The sequence below is a fragment of the Mya arenaria genome, chromosome 3 (genome assembly GCF_026914265.1).
Source record: "Mya arenaria isolate MELC-2E11 chromosome 3, ASM2691426v1".
Classification (NCBI taxonomy): domain Eukaryota; kingdom Metazoa; phylum Mollusca; class Bivalvia; order Myida; family Myidae; genus Mya; species Mya arenaria.
This window is the reverse complement of record NC_069124.1, coordinates 14,431,130-14,454,712: the sequence shown is the minus strand read 5'-3', so window position 1 is coordinate 14,454,712 and position 23,583 is coordinate 14,431,130. Positions and strand designations below refer to the sequence as shown.

At 33.4% G+C, this 23,583-nt stretch overlaps 1 protein-coding gene across 2 annotated transcripts in view; it reads right to left on the bottom strand.

Annotated features, from left to right (window-relative positions):
* Positions 1-23,583, bottom strand: part of LOC128228513 (rho GTPase-activating protein 26-like) — a 41,604-nt gene that overhangs the window by 13,409 nt on the left and 4,612 nt on the right. For both annotated transcript variants that reach the window (XR_008259934.1, XM_052939860.1), the window contains exons 2-19: positions 21,895-21,990; positions 14,738-14,799; positions 14,261-14,332; positions 13,880-13,981; positions 13,487-13,597; positions 12,998-13,040; positions 12,726-12,787; positions 12,161-12,235; positions 10,368-10,430; positions 5,818-5,890; positions 5,282-5,379; positions 4,767-4,864; positions 3,954-4,032; positions 3,320-3,353; positions 2,462-2,687; positions 1,963-2,021; positions 1,212-1,317; positions 38-197 (exon numbers count right to left, since the gene is read on the bottom strand). Coding sequence is in view for 1 of the 2 variants with exons in the window: in XM_052939860.1 (XP_052795820.1) it covers positions 38-197; positions 1,212-1,317; positions 1,963-2,021; positions 2,462-2,687; positions 3,320-3,353; positions 3,954-4,032; positions 4,767-4,864; positions 5,282-5,379; positions 5,818-5,890; positions 10,368-10,430; positions 12,161-12,235; positions 12,726-12,787; positions 12,998-13,040; positions 13,487-13,597; positions 13,880-13,981; positions 14,261-14,332; positions 14,738-14,799; positions 21,895-21,990 (1,619 nt within the window). In the remaining variant the exon portion in view is untranslated. The remainder of the gene's footprint in view (positions 1-37; positions 198-1,211; positions 1,318-1,962; positions 2,022-2,461; positions 2,688-3,319; positions 3,354-3,953; positions 4,033-4,766; positions 4,865-5,281; positions 5,380-5,817; positions 5,891-10,367; positions 10,431-12,160; positions 12,236-12,725; positions 12,788-12,997; positions 13,041-13,486; positions 13,598-13,879; positions 13,982-14,260; positions 14,333-14,737; positions 14,800-21,894; positions 21,991-23,583) is intronic.

The window sequence follows — 23,583 nt, the reverse complement described above, 5'->3', positions numbered from 1 at the left end:
CATAAAGAAAGGTCTTCAATGATTAACTTTGACCTACCACATCATAGTTTTCTACAAGTATTTCAATGACAATATTGCAGAATTTAATGTCCATGATGGCAGCCACCGTTTCTTCCTCTGGCCTCATTAACGTCGGGCCGAAACACACGCCCAGGTTCGCCACTGTCATCAGGTTCTTATCAGAATTGCGAGACACTCTGAAATAGATCACACACACTCTCACTGTTTTATGATGTTATTTCATTGGCAAAGCTTTTATTTCATTGGCAAAGCTTTTATTTCATTGTCAAAGCTTTTATTTCATTGGCAAAGCTTGATAACGTTGAAATTTGTGTATTAAAGCCAAAAGTGGGCTAATTTATCATCGATCCATCATCAAAATATTGTAAGATCATGAAATTCAGTTAAATATTGATGAATGTTGCAAAATAATTATAAAAATTTCATGCAAAATAAAGAAAAGCTTTTTAAAATGTGTTTTAACTTCTAAGAAATGTTGAGTTGAAAAAGCCAGCATATTATAGAAGCTTTGATATGATGGCCTCCTTGAATTTATATCATTGAATCTGTATATCTTTAAGGAAAGTCTTCATCTGTGTTCTCACAATAGTTTTGCATTTACTGAAGAGTCAGTTACAGGTTTCAATACAGCTATTGTGCAAAATACCGGTATAGAGTTTTCTGAAAATTCATGTTATTAATGTTTTTATTTTATATCAATAGGAGTTCTGGTATCTTGATAAATTTGAATTGGTAAAGAGGTGAATAACTCACTCTTACATATACAGGATAAGTGTTTGTTTCGGTATGCGATTGCCATATACCTCACCGATATAGCTTCATAAACTACATTCAAAAGGTGGCATATTTACTTTTGGTTATCATGAAATGAAATTTATTGCGAACTTAATGTGAAACTAACAAAATTTATTTTTAGTATATGCCTATGAAGGATGTAAAATGACAGTTAATTGTGATTTTCAGAAAAGCAATCCAACTTGCAAGTGAATAAAATGTTGTTTTGATAATGTCATTGAAATTGTGTCCCATCCCTGAACTCACAGAAGTTTGATTTGGGCATGTAAGCAGCTTTTACTTCCAAATAGTAAAAAATATCAAATATACATAGGTTTTTTTTTTTTTCACTGATAAATCTGTTTAAACCATCGAAAAGAATATAGTAAAACACTTTCACCTGTACAGTTACAAACCTTCTAAGATGAGAAATAATGAGATCCAGCATTTCAAAGTTTGCCTCAGGCAGTTTGTGTACTAGAGTGTGGATGTCCATCAGTCGTAAACTATGAACGTCTCGCTCTGAAAGTGAAACAAAGTGTTCAAGTGATCAACAACACTTAAAGCAATATTTTCGTAAAGCAGTATTTTCGTAGCAATATTTTCGTTGAATTCTCAACACTTGTAATCCATTTCCATCTAACAAATTTTGATATTGAGTGTCAAAACTACAATGAAAACTACAGGGACAAGCCCAGTTACACACCATTATCATGCCTTATATTATAAAGTACGTTAATAATTCATTTTGCTCTTTTTTTGGTTATTATGGCAAATTTTTATACCTTGTCAAAAACTTATAAAAAGGAAATTTAGAGGGCTGCTTGTTAACACCGATTCATTTATGAACTACAAGGGACTTGACAGTTCTATGATGTATTGCAATTCAAAGAAAAAAGCACCTGCAAATACCTTCTGTCAACATGCACAAATTAATCCAAATGACATCAAGGATATCAGTTGAAGTTCGGTGAAGATCAAAAGTGTATTTTTTTGTGATCATGTCTGATGAGTGACATAAATTTTGATTTTCCATTTTTCAACAAATTTTCAGCAATGAAAGTAACAAAACTGATATTTCATTGCTGTGAAAGTAACAGCAGTGAAAATAACTGCATGAAAATAACATGATATTACATGTCAAAGCCCACAAAAAATAATACTCACTGGCAGCAGATATAACTTCTTGATGTAATTTAAATGTCATTAGTGGTTCTGGTAATGTCCTGCAAATATTATAAGAAAAGCATTACATAAGGTAATCACACCTTTATTTAAAATGAGGTAATTCATATACTTTCACTTTTATTCATAATTTAACTTCCATTCCAATGAATTATCAAAAGGTTTTCAATCTCTTTTTTTTCTGTTATTATTTTTCTCAAATTCAATAAATGGCCTATATGCATTTCAGAAAAAAAAATGTGACTGAGACAGCACGCTCCACTATTCCGCCGCTTTAAGTTTCATACATGATGCATTTGCTGAGATAATGACTTAAGATGCCTACATGCATAACATTTACCAAGGTGTGATGCCGATGTCAGAGTGAGTAGTATATATGTCCTTATTCTTCTAAGTGTCAAGCTTAATATCATAAACAGATTGTCAGTTCTGTTACATGCATGACAAAAGAGCATGATCACAATTTAGTGAAGGGCTGTACCTGAGGTAGTGTTTAACAGCACTTGTTATCGTCTTAGTTTCATACTGTAAGGGGTCATTAAGGTCCAGCTTCTCCGTTTTCTTCCTGTCTAGGCCGAGGGCTATGAGTTTGTTGACCTTAGAGTTGACCCCAACAACGCGATATAGACCCTGGTCGTCCAGACCACGATTCTCTATTGCACTTATACACCGCTTGATGAATGTGAACCCAATATCGTCTAGTGAGGCTACAATAGGGTAGAGTAAAGCCATAAGAATTTAATATTTTTACTTTTTAACTTAACATACCTTTCTACTACGTTTAATTAAGGGCTATTCCATTTAAACATATAACCCCTGGGGGAAAGGCACTTTTAAAATAAACCAACCCTCTACAGAAGCAAATTTACCCTTTCAGGGTTCAAATTAGGGAAAAAAGACACCCACCCATATACTATTTAAATAATTGCCTTCCCCCGGTAGGTTTTACTGGAATAGCCCTAAGTATTTTCATTCAAGGTCAAGGATTTTTTGATACAAATATATCGCTTTGAGAAACATCAGTCAATACTATAATATTTTCCTGATAATATAGACTAATTATAACTGGTCAATTAAGCAATTTAATAATCAATATCTTAGAAGTATAAGTATTTAAAATGGCTTCATATCAAAACTGTAAATATATATGATAACAGATTAGAAAGAAAAGTTAAAAAATGTTAATTCTAACTTCATACTTGACTTATACCTCAACCAGATTAATAACCAGACTTATAAACACATGGACCAGATCATATGTGATTGAACTAGCTTATAATTACATTGTTGTAACAAGGAAATAATTGCTAACACTTTAGAATCAGGAAAAGACACTTACAATCTTCAGTTGTACTATGTGGTTTATTGTAAATCTGAAAAGTATAATGATATCATTATTTTATTGGTTATTGTATCCATACATTTTTTTGCAAAATTTGCATTTATTATTTCTTAGTTACGGTATGCATACAATTTTTGCAGAACAATGACATTACTTCAATGTGTTTGTATTTACAAGCATGCACTTCTATATCTTTATGCAGCTTTCCGATTAGATAATGATTAGCTGCACATGACAACACAATTCATTATGAAACAATGCACACTCAGGATTGACATAAAAGCATCAATTACATTATACAAGGACATTTTAAATGTACTCTGAGTGAAATTTAATATGCAAACAAACAACTGTCTAATAATGACTGCTATATCATAAATTATTCTGAAATGACATAAATGCATCATTTTTTACTAATACTATAGTCTGCAGTAAAACTACAAAATTCAGAAGACCTTTTTAAGGCGTAAGACAAGGGGACATCATCATCAAGAATTCTTGGAGCCATTTAATTTTCAACAGTGCTGTACAACTGATGTAAATCACTTCTCACTGCTCAAATTCTGCTGAAACTGTCTCCCTGTTATCCATGATTATAGAAATCGTAAGCAAGTGAATAATTTGTTCTTACTGGTTCCTTGCCATCCATGACGTCCATCCACAACTTGCGGTCATCCTCTGATAATGCCTGGAATGTGAGCACGCTGCTCCTGGAACACACAACAAGCAAACCCATGAAGCTCATAGATTATAGTACGGACACTATAGCTGTCACAGGAGTGATAAATACCCCCACACACACCATGGACACAGGAACTTGAAAGACGTCTTTAATCCTTCCAACATTTGGTTGATAGTAACTAAAGGCAAACCTGACCTGTATTTTTTACCGATAAACATGGATTCCAATTATCTTTTAAATTAAATTAATAAATCTGTCGACCCTTTTACATGTTACCTTCCAAGCAAGAACAACAGACAGATCGGCAAATAGACAAGGTCACTCCTAAATACCCTATATATATATATATAAACCACCTCCAGTTTTTCTCTAAAAAATGAAAGTTCCTCTCAAACATTAATCAAGGTACAATATTTAAGTATTGTACCTTGATTAATGTTTGAGAGGAACTTTCATTTTTTAGAGAAAAACTGGAGGTGGTTTATTTTATCTAACAACATAACTAGACGCTCCAAGGGCATTGGCCCCCGTGATAGTTTCAGTCATGTTAGATTGTTGGGCATAGCAAACAAACTATTGAAATCACCGAGATAATTAAAGTGGGCCATTCTTTGAAGAAAGAAGTCTCTGATAAATAAAAGATGATGATTTTGTATGAAATTACATATATTTTAAACTAGAATTTAAAAAAGATAGGTAAATGTAGACTTAAAGTTAACCTGCACATCAAACACAGGGCTATTCACAGGGCTATACACATACTTTTCTTCTACAGTCAGATCCATACAGAAGCGCCTGTCTATAGATTCTGTTGCCCGACGAATACACGACAATAACGATACTGTTTCACCATTTGGATTCTGTGGAAAAAATATAGAATTTTTTATGTCTATGTGTATAGATTATTGTTTTTCAGTGTTTGAAAAAATACCTTTTTCAATGAAGAGCATGTCTTTTCAATGTCTACAGTTTTTACTTTACGGTAAGTCTATATCAAAACACTCAATTTTGTACCTGTTAATCAGATGCCAACCTCTAGAAATAACACCAATGTTATGGGACTTGCTACAAATATGCAAACTGTCTCTGGAAACATATTTTATAAAGTTTCATATTGATATCAAGAAAAAGATGTTTAACTTTGGCCAACAAAGTCTTTCCATGAAGACAACACCAAGCATTTTACAATGCCTCAACATTTTTAATGAATATATGTTAAAATATTCAACATTCAAGAGAATGATAAGAGGGGAATTGAAACAGCTAATGTGACTTACCATTTTTCCAGTTGCCTGGTTGAAAGGAAGCATATAGAATTTCTTGTTGTCCCTGTTATAGCAGCACCAAAACTTCGTCCAGGAGTTTGCCAGGGCCTCTGTCAATAAAGATGAGTAAATAGGTATCTTGTTTTAGAATATTTCTTTTAACTTCTACATTAAAGTGGGTTTTATCACTATTCATGCACATGTTTATCTAAAAAATTCAAGATGTATTACATTTGGACTTATAATCTGTCTTGCTAGAAGTTTGCCTTTTTAGAAATCTATAGTTAAATCTTTTAACAGTAATTTGTACCTAAAAGTACCGTACCTCAAAAATTACAGTCAATAATTTGATCTACTGGACTTTATCCAAGATTGGTCTACCCGTAAGGGTTTGGTATATTTTCCAATTCTACACTTTCTCAAGTGTGACCTACTTTCTTTCATGTGGCCTAGTTTCTAGAGTTTGACCTACTTTCTATAATTTGCACTTCTGTCCAGAACTTGACATACATTTCACAGTTTAATCTACTTTCTAGCTTGTGACCTACTTTTCTCCATAAGGTATAGGTACCCCTGTCTGGTCCAGTTACCTCGCAGTGAGCCAGTCTGGTCCATCGGCCTCTGAAGAACATGTAACATTTCCAAATGAATGACTTGTCAGAAGAAGGTAGAAGGGTTGAAGGAGATTATAAGTTGTTGTGAGTATGGTCAATACGAGAATAAGTTGAATAATAGTTGAACAATTTAGTAAAGAATAACCAAACAGGAATTAGTGTATACAACCTATTGTATATAATCTATTTAGATGTCTAATAACTTCTTGCTTTTGTTTGAATTATTACAATACAGTCGAAACTCGTTGGCTCGATATCTCATGGCTCGATATCCTCGTTGCCTCGAACCAAATTAAAAGGACCGATTTTTATTTACTCTTTGTTCATATAAATTTCCATCGGATGGCTCGATATCTTGAGGGTCGATATTTCTCCACGCTCGATGTCATTTTCGTGGTCCAAAACAAGAATTTCACACTTTGATTTGTTTGCTTGGGTTGATGTCATTTTCGCGGGTTCAGTTAAGAATCTCACATCTTGATTTGTTTGATTGGCTTCATTTAGCATAAGGCGATAATCGATTAAAATTGCTTGACTTATATTATAATTATTATCGAATTTAAATGGTTTAACAGTTTGAATAAACATGCCATCACTTTAAGTTCTGTCTCTATTTGTTATCCATCCCTAAATTACTATGCATTTTGATATAACTTTTAAGCTATGTTTGTGTTACCCACTGTTTACAATTGCTTGTTTTCGCATAAATGTACTTTTATTATAAATAAAAAAATAAAATGATTTTTTCTAATAATCGAATAAGTCATATTGCGAAATTTAGGGCGTAACTATGCCCAATAAATACTCTTCCTTCTCTTGCGGAGATAGCGTAGCCAATAACAAACGAGGTAAATAAGGCTTTATGTAACAAATGAAAAAATAACATTTTGTAAGCAATCCCGCTTGGCTCGATATTCTCTAGGCTCGAAGTACTTTGGCCGGTCCCTAGAATATCGAGCCATCGAGTTTCGACTGTAGTTTACAATAAAGAATCATCTCATTAGCTTTCATACAACAACAAGCTGGCTATAACCCACTCAATGAGGATACAATATAATCATTTAAATAGTATCATTATTTAAAAAACAATAAAACTTTGTTTCCATCTGCACAGGACTACTTCCATAATATGGCAGTTCAATCATATACTTTGGTAACTGTTGATAGAAATTTACTTGTATAATTCATGCACGAAGACAGTCAGTGTATTTGTAATTCTAGCATGGAATAAATGCATTTATTCAAATCATTTGACTGGAATGCCATTCTAAGTATGCAGTAAAAAATGGCATTTGTTTATACTAATTAATATTAGTTTGGTTGTGTTGACAGCTATAAGATGAAATGAATCACTCTCAAGTGTTTCCTAGGTTGAAACCAGTGTATGCTGTTTTATTGAGATGCTTAGGCAATCATGTGCCCTGTTGGATGTGAACCCATGACCTCTAAGGCTCTTGTTGGGATAAGAGATGGACACCTTAACCACTAGACCATCCTCATCAGCTACTACTATAGTACCGCAATGTAAGTCACATCAGTTGGAAAAGCATCACTTACTTCTTTTTATACATAGGACAGACAATATCTTAACATTTAGAGGATTAGTATTAAAACTCAGACACATTTTTATTGCAGGCAACATATTTAACATAATTTTGACAAAACTACTGACATAAAAACAAGGTAAGCTTTTTCATACAATCTGAATATTGAACTTCAACATGAGAACAGAGGAGCAACCAAAACCATTGTTGTTTTTGTATAATTTGAGCCAAACCAAGGGAAAAACAATTATTAAGGACTGAGTTATGGCCCTTCCTTTACATGTGTGTACATGTCTCTGGAAATATTTATATATAGTTTATTTGAATGTCTTGAATGTCTGTTAATTATGGCCCAGGTTAAAGATTTGGCTCTATAAGGCCAATGCTACAATACTTTGACTTCTTTTTTTTTGGAAAAAACAGATAAGGTAAAATTCAGAAGTATCATAGAACTTCAAAGAGCAAAGGACAACAAGTATGAAAGGAAACAATGATATCTTCTGACAAAATGACTTTAAACAGATATGAAACAATATGACAGAAGCTGGTCAATAAAAACAACAGCTATTCTTACCACCATAGATGTCATGTTTAAAGACTGAGGCTGCATGAAAAAACATAATATGATAGACTCAAGGCATATTTGAGGTGCTGAAATACATGTATAGAACAAAGTTAATACCATGAGGTAGCTTAATAGTGGCTTAATACCTCATATGGCATTACTAACAAATTATGATACCTCGTATGGCATTACCTTACAATTATGATAACTCGTATGGCATTACCTTACAATTTATGATACCTTGTATGGCATTACCTTACAAATAATGATACCTAGTATGGCAATACCTTACAAATTATGATACCTCGTATGGCATTACCTTACAAATTATGATACCTCGTATGGCATTACCTTACAATGTATGTTACCTTGTATGGCATTACTTTACAAATTATTATACCTCATATGGCATTACCTCACAAATTATGATACCTCATATGGCATTACCTCACAAATTATGATACCTCGTATGGTGTTACCTCACAAATTATGACACCTCGTGTGGCATTACCTCACAAATTATGATACCTTGTATGGCATTATCTCACATATTATGATACCTCATATGGCATTACCTCACAAATAATGATACCTCGTATGGCGTTACCTCAAAAGTTATAATACCTCATATGGCATTAACTCACAAGTTATGATACCTTGTATGGCGTTACCTCACAAATTATGATACCTTGAATGGCATTACTTTACAAATTATTTAATGAAGCTTAACATATCCTTTTTTAAAACCACTACAAATGAAAACTATCTAAGTTTTAACTACTCTGAGAGAAGAACAAATGCTGAAAGTTCTATCTATGTGCCAAGATGTTTCCCATATAATATTATAAGAATGATACCATACGATGGTAATAAAATGTTTCCATTTCTGCATTTATCTACACTGCTTTATCAAATATTTCTGCTGCTTAGTCTTAAACAGACTTATAAAGGATGTATTATAAACAATCGCAAAACACTTTAAAAACATTATCATTTCAAACAGTAAATGCAAACAAAGCAGTCTTTTACAGACAAAATATAATTTAAACATACAGATGCAGCATGCAAAGAAGAAATTAGAGTGAAATAAACATGCAAGAAATAGAATTGCAATGCAGTATTGTGGAAACGCTAATTCTCTGAAAGAAAGCAAACACAACTCAAAACCAATACAGAATTCAAAACTAAGTTCCAAGCTTTTCTGAACTCCATCACCCTAAACCTCCATCTAAAACTAAAAGCTAAGCCATTGATAAACAGCCAGGCAAGGTTGGCAACCATTTCCAATCTAAAAACGTGTTCATCTAAGTATTTATTTATTTATTTAAGAATTCCATTTGTTTTATGTATTGCAAGTTTGCAAGTCCAAAGCTTAGCAAATAGATATATTAAGGACACAAAGAAAGAAAAAAGTTCATAAATCTAAGAAAAACATGATATATGTTATATTTTATTTGGGTACAAAGTTCAAAATACGTTGCAGCAGAATTAGGGCAACTGTATAATGCTCACAGCGAGTCCCAAATGTGAAAACCTAGCAAAATGATAATTAACAGATGTTTGTAGATGAAAAATTGATGTCAATAATATAAAACCTCTGAAAAGTCTGAATAAAAATCCCCAGAATTGGATGCGTCACCTGTTTGGAGCTGCCATTATAGTCCAGCCAAATTTAAAAGCAATTTTAATGTGTAGGAACAAATTGGTGAAGTAAATTGAGAATAAGCTTTGATAGATTATTATACCCCCTCTCCCCCCAAAAAGGGGTGGGGCAATTGTATTTTTATGTTAAAGAGGAAGATCCCTGGTGGTTTTAACTGAGTAATTTATCACATATTCATACTTGATAGAGATATTAAGCCTACAAACACTGTCATGGTTAAATAATGTATACTTTAATAATAAATAATCATTTTCTGCGCAATTTATAAACCAACTTTACTGGAACATTAATGAACCAGGAGCCAACATTTGTCATGAGAAGGTGATCTATACCAAAATTAAACTTCACAGTGTCACAATGTTTCATCATTATGGCATAATAAATACTTTCATCTTAACAATATATAACCTAAAAAGTAATCATGTAAAAAGAGTTATCTCTAGATTAACAAAGGCGATTCACCTCACATTATTACTTATTTACTTCGTTATTGTCTGCACCAGATTTTGCTGTTGTCGCCACCTATGCTACCGTTGCCAAAGTAATACTGGAATGTCACCTCATTAGATGACAGATAAATCATGAATACAAGGAACCTCATGAATTTCAAGTAATTTACAGTAACTGTAGTATCTGTTAAATGACGAAATGGCTGCCCGTATGCCTGGCTGACTATTCTAGCATGCGAATGGTGTTAGATTCTGCGATATACCTTTTCAGTGGTCTGGTTGATTAGGTCCGGCCATGCATTGGTCTGGCATGAGCAGCTCACAAGCTGGTACAAAAGTACACACTCACTAATCAGCTCTTGGTTAATTTTGTTATCTAAGCTCATACATCAAGACAGCTATAAGCTGGTATGAACCTGAAGAAACCAGGGCTGTCTTTCATAAAACATCTCATGTCATTTCCTAACTTGAGGTCACTTTCCTAATATAAGTATCTCACTGTTATCTCACTGGTAATTTTGATTATATTATTTTTATTTAGTATTATTATTATTTTTCCATTTAATTTATGTAATAAGTATACTTTTATGTAAACAACACTTCTTTTCTTAAACTGACAATTAACATTTAAGGAAATAGAAGAATATTATGAAATGACTTAAGATGTTTTATGAATACCAACCCTGGTGTAGACATGAAGCTGCCCCAACATGGCCTCCTAGACCTGTAGTCAGCTCTTAATTTATACTTTCTTTTCCTAATTTTTTAACAGACAACTTTTATCCTTGCTATGCATTATTCTCAAGATTATTCACAGAGTGGAAACCCAGTGTTAGTGTCCATTTTAGAGAGGCTATGAGAAAGAGCAACCTGCAAGTTATTGAACCATGAACCTAAATCGGTGATAGGCAAGCACGTACACCACCAGATATAGATTGGCCATATCACAATTACTTCTAAATTTAATACAGCCAGCACATATTGTACTCCATTTAAGCCACAATTTACTTATTTAAGCTTAATTCTTATGCCTGCTATGAGTTAGAGGTCATTGATAAAATCATTTTCCTCCATTACTTACAGCTTTTTAAGATTATTCATATTCAAAATTATAATTATAAGAATGATGAAGTCAAATGTAAAAAGTCATAATATCAGTACTACTATTGACTAAGCCAAATAACCAAGCAACACTGAATTCATTTCACAGTTGTAACAAGATTACTTGTTTACCTTGAAGTATCTATTACTAAATACCAATAAAATTTATTGTAAGTAAACCCCATTTTATTAAATGATTCTGTTTATTCTATTGTCTATTTCATTCATAAAAAGACAAGCTGGTTTTTTTTCCTATTACAATCTAAGGATTTCTAAAGGATTTCAAATACAACACATCTTAATGACACCTTAGAAAGCCATGCTCTTTATGACACAATCTCACATGATTTCATGGTTAAAAAACAAAAATGCAACGTTTAAATGTTTATGGCAAGATGATGATATATGATATGCAATGATAAGGAATATAAATATTAAGAGTGCTTATAAACAGGAACATTACTGAATGCTAAATCATATGAATAAGCTGTACATATTAGGCTGGGAGTTGAATATATGTGAACCCAAAGATTTAAAAATATTATGCAATGGTTTGTATACAAGAGATAAAGTCTTAGTGATTGAAATTCACACTAGGTTTTTAAGGTAAAAACCAAGTAAAATGTTTGGAGCTGGTAGAAATACTTCTTAACTTCTATGATTTTTATTCATTAGAATATAGAAATTTGGGCTATTGTTTGGAAATTTGAATTTTTTACACTGTAATTCAGTAGAACATAAATTATAACAAAAAGAAATTCAGCTAATATCCTCTCCCTGGTATGCAAAACAACATTAGTAATTTGATGAATGTCAAATCCTTGAAAACTCTTGTAAATACACTCCTAGCACAAGCCATTCATAAAAGCAGATATATAAAGACAAAACTAGCCTTAAACTGGTTGACCCGGATAGAATAAAGACAGACCACTTAAACATGTCCATGGATACTTACATTGCCTCGGCCATCCAACATTTTCAACATTAAGTTCTCCGCCTGCTCTCGCGTTGTGTCAAAGTTTGTTCTAGTCTGAAACAAAATGTTAATAAGATAAATAGGTTGGACACCTGTGTCTTTAGTTTATACCAATTTGTTTTAATGCAATTGTAAAGACATCTGTGAGCTGATAGGAATCACTCTCCTGTCTAATTCCTAGGTAACAACAAGTACTAGTGTCCTCTTTGAAAAGCCAAAAGAACATATGCCCGTTGAAGCTTGAACCCTGGAACTCCTGGGTGAAAAGGGGGCACCTCTCACATTTTCAAATCCTTTAAACTACACAAAACAAATCACAGAGCCCAAATCTTGGTTACAGTTTGTTCACATGAAATTATTAAAGATATTTTACATCTTATTCTTTTCATTTACATTAAGAATGAAACACTCTCTAATATGATTCAGAGATCTGGGGATTGTTTCATCAAGAACCCAAGGAGTGATTTCATACTGTAGTAAAACTGCATTGTTTAAAACCTGTCCTTGGAAGGACCATGCTCCTAACCAGCCTGCCACCACCCACCTTTTGTAGAGTGTGTTGTAATCTCTGTAGGTAAGGTTTGTTGTCTGCTGCTGTCTCGTGACCTGGATATACAGACAAACACAAAATACAAGAAAATATTTAAAACCCTTTAATTCAATGAAACTCAAAATTAATACTTAATTGGTAAGACATCATTTTACTGAAAAACAAAAAAAGGTGTTATTTTGTATTGCACAATGTTTTAATTTAGTTTATTAAATATCCTTCTAGAGGAGCACAATGCAGAAATATTTATAACAAAAGATACATACCTTCATGATAAAACGTAAGTAAACTGTACATGAACACAAGTAGCTGAAAAGGAAATAGCTCTGATATAGACATTGAACATATGTACATCCAACACAGTGGAAAAAATGCTGTTTATTAAAACTAAAAACAATATATGTTACTTGGTTTATTTCTATATTATTTTGGTTTGACAGTAAATGCTCAATGTCAAAGAAGAATCTAAATGCCTTTTTCTCATAAGGACTAAACACTACTTTTATTTTTTTACAATTTTAATGATTTACTGAAACACCTTCAGATAAATAAATAATAAACAGTCAAACCAATATGAGAATTTATACATGTCTGACACAACCCCACAAGAACTACTCTACTATTCGGTTTCAGCTGAAACTTACTGAGAAACCTGCAGACACACTAAATTTTGAGCTTCTTTCATTGACCACGGTATTATCTGACATAAGACAATCTCCATACAAGTACATCAGGAGATTCCTGTTCCTACTCACCGTTTCAACAAACTCAAACTTCTTCCTTTCCTGTACTTCCTGTAGCTGTAAGACGTATTTCATCGACTGCTCGTAGAAGCCACGTCGCTCCATTTGTAATTGTGCGTCAGCCTGAAAATACAATGTAAACATTATGATACATAAAATCAATTTAGGGTCAATATTTCTACATATATATGTCTTTTGCAAGAAATAACTCCCCCCAATAATGATATTTAAACAGAGTTCTTTTCTGATCACATTTCATCACGATTCCCAATGCTAGAACAATTATTTTTTCTCCAATGTGAAAATAAAATTTCCAATAAAAATAAATCAATCAAGCATGCCTGAGTAAAATTTAAATTTTGAACAAGCTTGCAGGCTTGTGCTTATTTCCAACACATAACTCACCTCCTGTAGTTGACTGTCGTTCACCTTTGTCTTCAGACTCAGATATCGGTCTAACGAGGCACAAAATTTCTGGGTCTGTTTGTCAAAGGCTTTCTTACCCTCCTGTAAATGAATGGCTAGGATTTAGAGTATTGAATGTATCAGAAAAACCTGGTTATTGCATGCACCTCATACTGATCTTGCTGAACTTACAATACAATTTACTTTTTTGTAATATTTGAGGTATCTGGTTTAAAACTGTATAACAGCGTGCCCTTGTAGGTGTATCTGACCCAGTGACCAAAATGGGTTGTTTTTTATATATATTTGAACCTTATTATGCAAATTAAAACTTTTATGTATACATGACCATCTGACCATCACAGTTTACTTCCAGTGTACCTTTGCCTGTCCTATGTGTTGCTTGCGGAACTTCTCCAGCGGCTTGATGAACTGCTCATTAGCCTTCTCAAGCTGCGGAAAAAATATATTATACTGTAAACAACCAAACTCTTCAAATCAATGAATTGAACTGTTTTTGCAATATTTAAGCGATCTTAATCACTACTCATTTTGGAACACACTTTAAATTTAGAGCGACCCCTGCGTTTTTTGTCATACATGCGATATAACCATATTTTGCCCAACCTATCATATCCAAATGCTTCTTTAGGTGAACATCTTTATATTGATATATATATATATATATATATATATATATATATATATATATATATATATATATATATATATATATATATATATATATATATATATATAATACACCTCTGCTTTTCTTGCCTATCTATAACTGTCATTTAACATGTACTTTAACTTCATCTTTTGCAGTATTGGGTGAGAAATATAATTCATCATTACCATTCTCTCTCTTTCATCTTCAATTCGGTTCATCAACGACCCAAACTCCTTCAATGCTCCAGCTGTAACAGGAAAATAATAAAATGAAATACTATAAATTGAAATGGGGGAATTTTGAAACAATTTTGATAGTTTTTTGATAGTTGAAGTCTGGCACAATTCCTGTGATATACTGCCGTGCAACAGCTGAAGCCCTGAAAAAAAGATCATAAAAACAACCACAATAACAATAACAATACACCAATATCTCCATAATTATTTTAAAAGCCTTTACCTTGGTCACAACTGCAGGTTGATGTCATGCCATGTGTTTATATAAGGTTCATATACTTATGGGGCAATGTATCTGAATATTATTAACAATGATATACAAGGGGTATCCTTCTCAGACAAATACTAAACAATCATCACAGAAACACATGAAAGTGCCTCACAATTGGGCTCTGTTTCAAAGTGTCAGAAAATTTGAAGAGTATAACAAACAACTCCAATACAATCATTTATGACAATGTACAAGTCTGAACAAATGTCACAAGAGATGTGCTCCACATACTTGAAACACTTTCCGCACCAAGGACATGGCCCTCGATAAGTCACTAATAAATCAAAAAATAATTCAAACCACAAGACCATATGTTTACCATTGTTATCTTTTGAATGACTTTCAACAAGGAAAAACAACGCATCTATTTTCAACAAGACAATCAGTATTGTTACATATGATATATATCTAAACACTGACCAAAAAGCCCCTAGGCACCCAATCGTAAATACAAAAGAAATTAATTAATCATATGGAACATTTTGTCTAAAAATACAAGTTAGTATCTGGTCAAAATCCACCAAACCTGTTCAAAAGTGTTACTTTAATTGAGTCATCAACCTAAACATCCGCTATTATGCTAAAAATTGCTTACAAAATACAAACATGAACATCTATATAGACAAATATTCCTGTCAACAGAAAGAAAGACATAGATTGAAGGATCGACTGTAATTTCCATCAAATTTAAACCAACTAAGAATTAAAGAAGGGGCCATATACGCAATCCCATGAAAGGTATCCATAAACTCTTCCTATATACCAAGTTTGGTCACAGTATGTCAACCCAAACTAAATATATTCATTTTCAAATGTTTTTCTTTTTTAGTGTGACCTTTACCTTGACCATAGGGGCCAAAATAACAACCCAATGAAAGGTCTCTATAAACTCTTCCTAAATACCAAGTTTGGTCACAATATGTCAACCCAAACTGAAGTTATTCAGTTTCACGTTTTTTTCTTTTTCAGAAGGAAACGGTAAGCTTATACATGTATGTAACAAAAGCTATAGGTAGAATAACAGAACATGAAAACTGTTTCAACCACTTTCCTATCAATTAGCCCTGCAAAACCAATCAGACTCGTGATTAGCATGTACCTCAACACCAGCTGTTATATAATGTGTCTAGGTAAAACAATTATCCCATTCAACAGGTTAATGCCAGGAATGTTTCCAATTTGGGTTGTACCCATGAGCAAATCCAGCAATTATACTTCTATTGGAGTTTTCGTGAGTAGTTTTTCAAAGCAAGGTTATTTTGGTATTTTCTTCTAACATGAAGGCATTTTTTTATTAAGTCTGGTAATTTCGGTAATTTGTTTTAACAAATTTCTGCACAAGAAAAGTGATCAATTGTATTCTTGATGCGGCCTCTCGATACATTCAGAGCTAGAGTTAACGGTTGACCACAAAACAGTGCTCTTGGTCTAAGTTGTTGCAAGGGCTCGTGTAGCTGGTACCCCGATTGCAAAAGAACAGAATGATCATGGCGCCTTAGGTGATGCCCATACATAATGTAGAATGTAGCAGTGGGTGCATGGTCAAAATAATAACAACTTAACCATATAATATATCGAGGGGTGAAAGGGAAAAGGTTTTATCTTCTTCTTTATTTAATGTCACTAAGAACCTTTTTCACATTCTCCTCTTGATATGTAAACGTAAAATAAATGATCCTTATACAATCATTGGCATTTTTAATAGATCAATATATATATTTGAAAAATGATTTATAAAAAAGAAGGCTGTTTCTTTGGCATGATTTTTTGTGAATTTATTACAAAGATGAACAAATTAACTTGTAACCCATTTGCAAAAGCCCAGCTGCATGCAAACTAAGAAAATAATTTAAAAACTTGTTAGATAAAACCTAAATTAACCTATACAATTTAAAGTGCCTATATAAGTTCAAAAAATATGGGGAAATATTTTTGGCCAAAAACCCAAACCACAGAGCAACAGGAGAAAATGTTTTAGAAATTAGTCTGATAACATGATAAAAGAGCTGAATTCCGATCAGTTTACACCAGAAATAATCCAGGAATCCTGTTGTTATTATTTTAGACCCATAACTTTTCTTTTGCAACTATTCATCTTTCATTTCATGTGGATTGAAAATTCTCTGGCAAGGTAATAACTTTGAATTAATGCTCGGAAGTTCAGCCTATTGCATAAGAAGTGATATACGGCAACAGTGAAAGGTTGTGGAGTGCTAGTTCAGAGGCATAGCTTATAAAATGAAGCAAAATGAGCAGATTTATCATTATATTACCAATATATTACCAAGAGCACTGCAGATCGAACGCCACCATTTCGTCTGGTGTTTTTTCTCAGTTAAACAATGGGTATTTAAATTTTATAAATTCATATTTTGGTAGCTATACATGGCATATTGCAATGTCTATATACCAAGTTTCATATTAACAGTTTGAAGTTCCGACTAAGGGCCAAAAATAGTAGAGACACTAAGTCTATATCAATACCAAATAATGACCGTTTTATTCAAAGGAAAAACTAATAATGTTAATTGCATAATACAAATGATGAAAAAGATATTTGCATAAACAAACTAGTTCCATGTCAGTCATAATCAATGCAACATCGGGCAAAAGAATAGCAGATATTGTTTTAGCCCCAAAAGCACTTAATGCCTTGTAAATTGGACACCATCATAAATTATAGATGAAGCAATTAATATCATTGTTTGCCTATATTAACATATTTGTCTACATACCAAGTATATACTGAGCTTGCTGACATGATGTTTTTTTAGAGATTTGTATTGCATGTGTTAGAAATCTACGTATGATCACATATAAACAAATTTATTTCATGTTACTAAAAATGCATGAATTTTTGAAACATTTAACAGTTTCCATATCATTTATTCATATTTTGTTCCCATTTTCTCTCAGATGTTAAAGATTATACTTTATTAATAGAGATAGGTTGTTTTAGTTGGAGTTATGATCGATAACATCACAGGATATGAACACATTTTAGATAAGAGAGCAAAAATCGGTCATAACCTCACTGTTGGAGGGCTCAGATTTTGTAAACTTAGTTCTAAAAAAGATTTGTTTGAAAAACTTTATATAAACAAGATACATCATGCAATTAATAAATTAAAGATATGTTTTAAATAGGTTATGACATTTATAAGAATACATTGGACTTAAAAATTCAGAACCAAGCCAATTCCTACCATAATTACAAAAAATATCAAAATCTTTGTTCCGCAATCTTTTTGGTTATATAATGCACCAGTCAATTGATACCACGGCCCCACCAGGTCCAGGGAATAGCGGGGACTTGACTTTCTGTCCAGCCAAGCATGCGTAAAATCCCCGTCCTGATTTAATGGAGTGAATGAAGTCATTGATGTATGACCATAAGATTACTTAAGTTGAATATTTCATATCACCCCAGGTCAGGTCTTGACTTACATAAGCTCTATTTATTCCATTTCTTAATGACCAAAGGAAGCAGTGCTTTCTTTCAGCTCTATGGAAATGGGCCCACCATTCCAATAGGGAATTTTGCCAGAAAAAAATAAATTTTGAATAAACAAATTTTATGCAGAGCTAAGGGTAGAATTCCCAAATTAAATCAAATAAGTGAATTGTTGTTTCATATAATTTATAGACAATCACATTTACATAGGTATTAACTGGATCTAGTGACAGCATAATGCAGGCAAAATCCAGATATCTTTTTGTCAGATTTTCACCGAAGACGCAATTACCTCATTAACAGGACAACTTCAAGGGGAAGACTTACACAAAAATAGGCCCTAAAATCATTATAAGACAGCCCTGGGAAGGATGCCAATTTGCCAATAAAACTTGAAATGATTGAAATGAGAATGGAACATGACAGGGAATGAGTAAACAATGCATTCAATGTGCAACACACCTGGGAATTCTGGCAGGGTAACCCTTAATTTCACGATTTACTGATAAGCAAATGCATATTCCAATTGTAAGTGATATATCGCAAAACCTGCTTTACAATGACAAGGATTGAAACTTGGGGTTACACAAGGCCTGGGGTGTTGCAGGGCCTGCAATTGTTAAATAATACAGGGCCTCCACTTGCAAAATGCTGCAAGGCCTAGAATGGTGAAATATGCTCATATTCTGAATTTTCTAATATGAAGCATTAGTGTAAGCATTAGAGCATGTGTTTTCAAGAGCCTCATTTCAATGACTGCAATGAGTTGACTCAGTAACAGACATGAAGACATGAATATTATGAATTTATTTCAGATTACATGCTTGTAGTCATTCATGTTTATAAAATGTGCATTGTCGCACCCTGTCTTTTACAATACAATAAGAGAAATGTAGCTCTACTTATAACTACAGTTGAGTTGATATGCCAAACATTTGCCACTGATGTAATCCTTAGGCCCAATTATAAGGAAATTGAGAAAGTTGAATATTCTTTTTAATAAAATGCCAATATTTTGTGTTTAAAAGCACATTTATAAAGCTTATATTACTAGCATTTGATATAAATATCTGTATTGAATACCACTTGTATTCAGTAAGTGATATTATGTTACAGTAAATTCAGGAACATAATTGCTCTTTCCAAAATAACAAAATTGTCATACAGTCAGAAAACATTTAAACTGTATGGAATTAAGAATGTGTTCAAATACATTTAAATATTAGCACTCCAATTTTGAATGCATGCCAGTCTCAAAAAAGACTGAATATCAAAAATGAAAACAAAATAGTTACAGCAGATGTACATTAACATGGTATTTCAAACATTTAAGTCCCTCGTAGAAACAGTGTGCTGAGAAATTTTAAAAGGTCTGACAGAATAAAAAAATGAATTTCCTTCGATCAAATTTGTTTATATTTGTCAATTATATTATTAAAAAACACTGCCAAAATAAAAAACCCTGTGGGCAAATTAATTATTGCGCTTATATGAAATTAAATAGCAATGAAAAAGAAAAAAAAAAAATACCAAGGGGGGGGGGGGGATTTAATATTTACCCCCCCCACCAACCCCCGTCATTTACATTTTTTTGCCCCTGGAGATAATCATTAAACATTATTATTTTCGACCGGATACCTATCAATCAATCAAATTAATTTGAGCTTTTCTCAAATTTGTCTTTAAAACTTTGTTTACACAATCCTGGCAGTTATAACTCTAAACGAAGGAAACAACATATGCAAAAACAATCAGCAACTTTTTATGTCAGAACAAATCTTTCCAGGATACAATTGCACCAAGCGAAAGTGGAAAACAATCTGAAAACACATGAAAATCATTAATACACATGAAATTGATGGCTTCTTGATAAGCATGCAGAAGGCTCCTATAAACAGTAAAATCCACCCCAGTGTTAATACAACTGTTTCATTTCCGAGGAATGGGGTCAGGTAAGTGTTCTTGTTCACCTGAACATGGATGGCATTGGTATCTATCAGAACTCTATATCTCCCCATCTATCCACATGGTATTGTACTGTGTATCTACATAACATGTTCCGGACAATTTCCATTCTTTATATATAGCATGAGTTGCTAGATCAAACTAGATGTGCAGGCCAGTCCTGTCCAGTGTGTCGTTGACAATGGTTTCCAGTTTCATGCCACCATTTTTATTCATAAATGTCTGTAGAAGTGTTTTCTGTCCTATTTTATATTACAACAACATATATCATGAATATGATATGCTTGCCAGGGTCTACAGTGCCTACATGAAGAAACACCAGTGTATAGTAGCCCTGTATCTGTTATAGGGGTTCGCAAGCTCTCAATGTGGGCTAAACCAGTTCACAAGTACATGTAATTATGCAAAAATTAAGAAAAGTATAGGGCTTCACCTGCAAATTGTTTACAAAATCTCAAATAATAGTTACATGTACCACTGCAACAACAATATATTATGTCCCTGAAGAAACAGGGGTATTTCAGGGGTAGTACATCAGCCCCATTCCCAAATTAATCTGGTCTTTAGTTTCAAATTTTGTTCGAAATAAATCACAACGATTTTTTTTTTTTTTTACCATCCTGAAAAGGGATAAGTTGATGACATACAAAAACTCAATTGTTATGTATCTTAATTATACCAATAGTCAGTTTTTATATGAATAATATATATTATAACTTTTCATGGAATTTCCAAACTTAGAGCAAGACACTATATTTTTTTCATATCTTAAGAACTAAGTAGGGTCCTTTTTCCCAACATATCTGGAAAAAAGCTTAAGCAATCTCTGACAATAAATCAGTATGAGTTTAAACATGAGATGCCGACTCCAGAAATGTCTTATGCTTGACAGTGTAACCGAAAGTGATGCAATGTAATGAGTTAGTAAGAGCGAAAACTAAGAACTGCTTTACACTCGTGTGTTTTTTAATTTAACATTGATCTTAAGTTGAAAACTATAACTTGTAAATACTACTATAGGACAACAATATTCTTACTAATGTTAATCTAAAGAGGTCAAAATGTTCAGCTTTAGCGACATTAACAAGGAATTAAATGTGACATCATTTTTGATAACTAACCATTGACAAACATTCAATTTGGTAAATAACTATTTGATAGCTTTTAAAATCACAATCCTGTAAGTGTGTATTTGTTTAGAAATTTCAAGCTCAAATTTGTGCTAATTTCACCTACTCGTAATCTACAGGCCCTGCACATCAGTATATAATTAGCATTGTACAGTACCTCTTGGACCAAATCACAGCTAACACCACTAGTATGACAACTGACACAGAGTTTCATCCTCAGTATGACATATCCATGTACCCTGGCAGTAAACCAAATAATTACTAACACCATTCTATGACAACTTACATATGAGTTTTTCATCGTCAGTCTGCTGTTGTCCGATGCACTCAAACTTGAAGTCTGTCAGACTCTGAGAAAACTGCTTCTGGGCCTTGGCTAGCTCTGCAAACAAACCAACATCAGGTTATTTCATGCCAAAAGCTTCAGGTGGCAACATACAACAAGTACTCAGACAATGACTGCTTAACGGTCATTCATGCACTAGTATTATGTTACCGGTACATCATGTACACTCGTACATCTCTACCTGGTCCACCATTAAAAAGCTTAGTAGAACAATGGGTCTTTTGTTCAGACTTTGTGAATGTTAACAACAATGTTAACAGAATCGTTGTTTACTTTCAAAGACAAAATATTGAATGATCTGCTGATATTCTAAAGTAATGCACCAATCATTTGTAACCATCCCCCCTCCCAAGGACCGTGGAATAGCAGGGATGTTGAATTTTGGTTCCGCCTATTCCACATTAATCCCCGCCCAGGAACATCCTAGGTATAGCTAATTCCCTGATACTTTCACAGCGGAAACAAAACCAACACATTCACTCGGTCCTGCGGGGCCCACTTCAAGGTAAAAAAAACGCCAATTTCCCCTGCTAACCCGGATATATCCCCTGACCTGAGGGACCATGGTTACAACTGACTGGTGCATAAAACAAGCATACTTCAATCACCTGCCTCAATATTTGTGAAAAGTACTGCAGATCATGTGTGCGTCCATGGATTTGATGTTTTGAAAGTAAACAACAATCCTTTTGACAATGTTGTAAGCTTAAACAATATTCAGAACAATTGGCCCAATGTCTGCTTTACTCACAGGACTTTCCTTTATACACCAAGGAGGCTGTTTTATTTGTAATGAAATCCATGCCTGGCATGCCTTCTACCAAAGCAAGCAGACTAAACATGAATTTAGGTGAGAGCTGGTCATTTCTGGTTTTGTCATAATTGTTATTTAAAGGCATGACGCAACCCCTCATACAAAATACATGAGACAGTTAATATCCATGTAAGATAAAAATCTGCACTAGTGACTGCATGACTACTAGTAACTATATTTTTTCAGTAAAGATGTTTTTGCTTAAAGATATGGTGTAAATAAAAACTACCAGAATGTACATGAATGTGACGTGTTTCAAAAAGCATCACCCTTAGACTTGAAAAGTGCCTGAATTACAAGCAAAGGAGAATCTAAAAAGCTTGGTTTTGCTCAATTAGTGCCAGTATTAGTGGCAAGTGGTACGCTGTGCTGGTGTTCAGGCAGTTGTGGGCTCGAGCTTTGCACTAGGTTCACTTTTCATCCGAGGAGTAGCAAAGAGCCCAGTTGGGACTCATGATAGGGAACTGTTCTCGTACCATATTAAAGTGGGATTATCTGTCTATACATGTACAGTGGAAACTCACTAAACCGGATCTCCACAAATCCGGAATCCTCGGGATACCGGACTTTTTTCAGAGTCCCGGTTTTCCCCTTCTATTTTCAATATAAAATAATCCCTACAAAACCGGAACCTCGGAATTCCGGATACCGGACAAAAAATCTAGAAAATTTGTTAGTTGTCAACGTAATTTTACCTCACAAAACCGGACGTATATTTGTTCAAACATGTCAAAATGATTTTGTGTATTAGGAATTCGCGAATCGCGCGTCACTTTGTCACTTTGTTTTGACAGCCGGTGCGTTGTTCAATATTG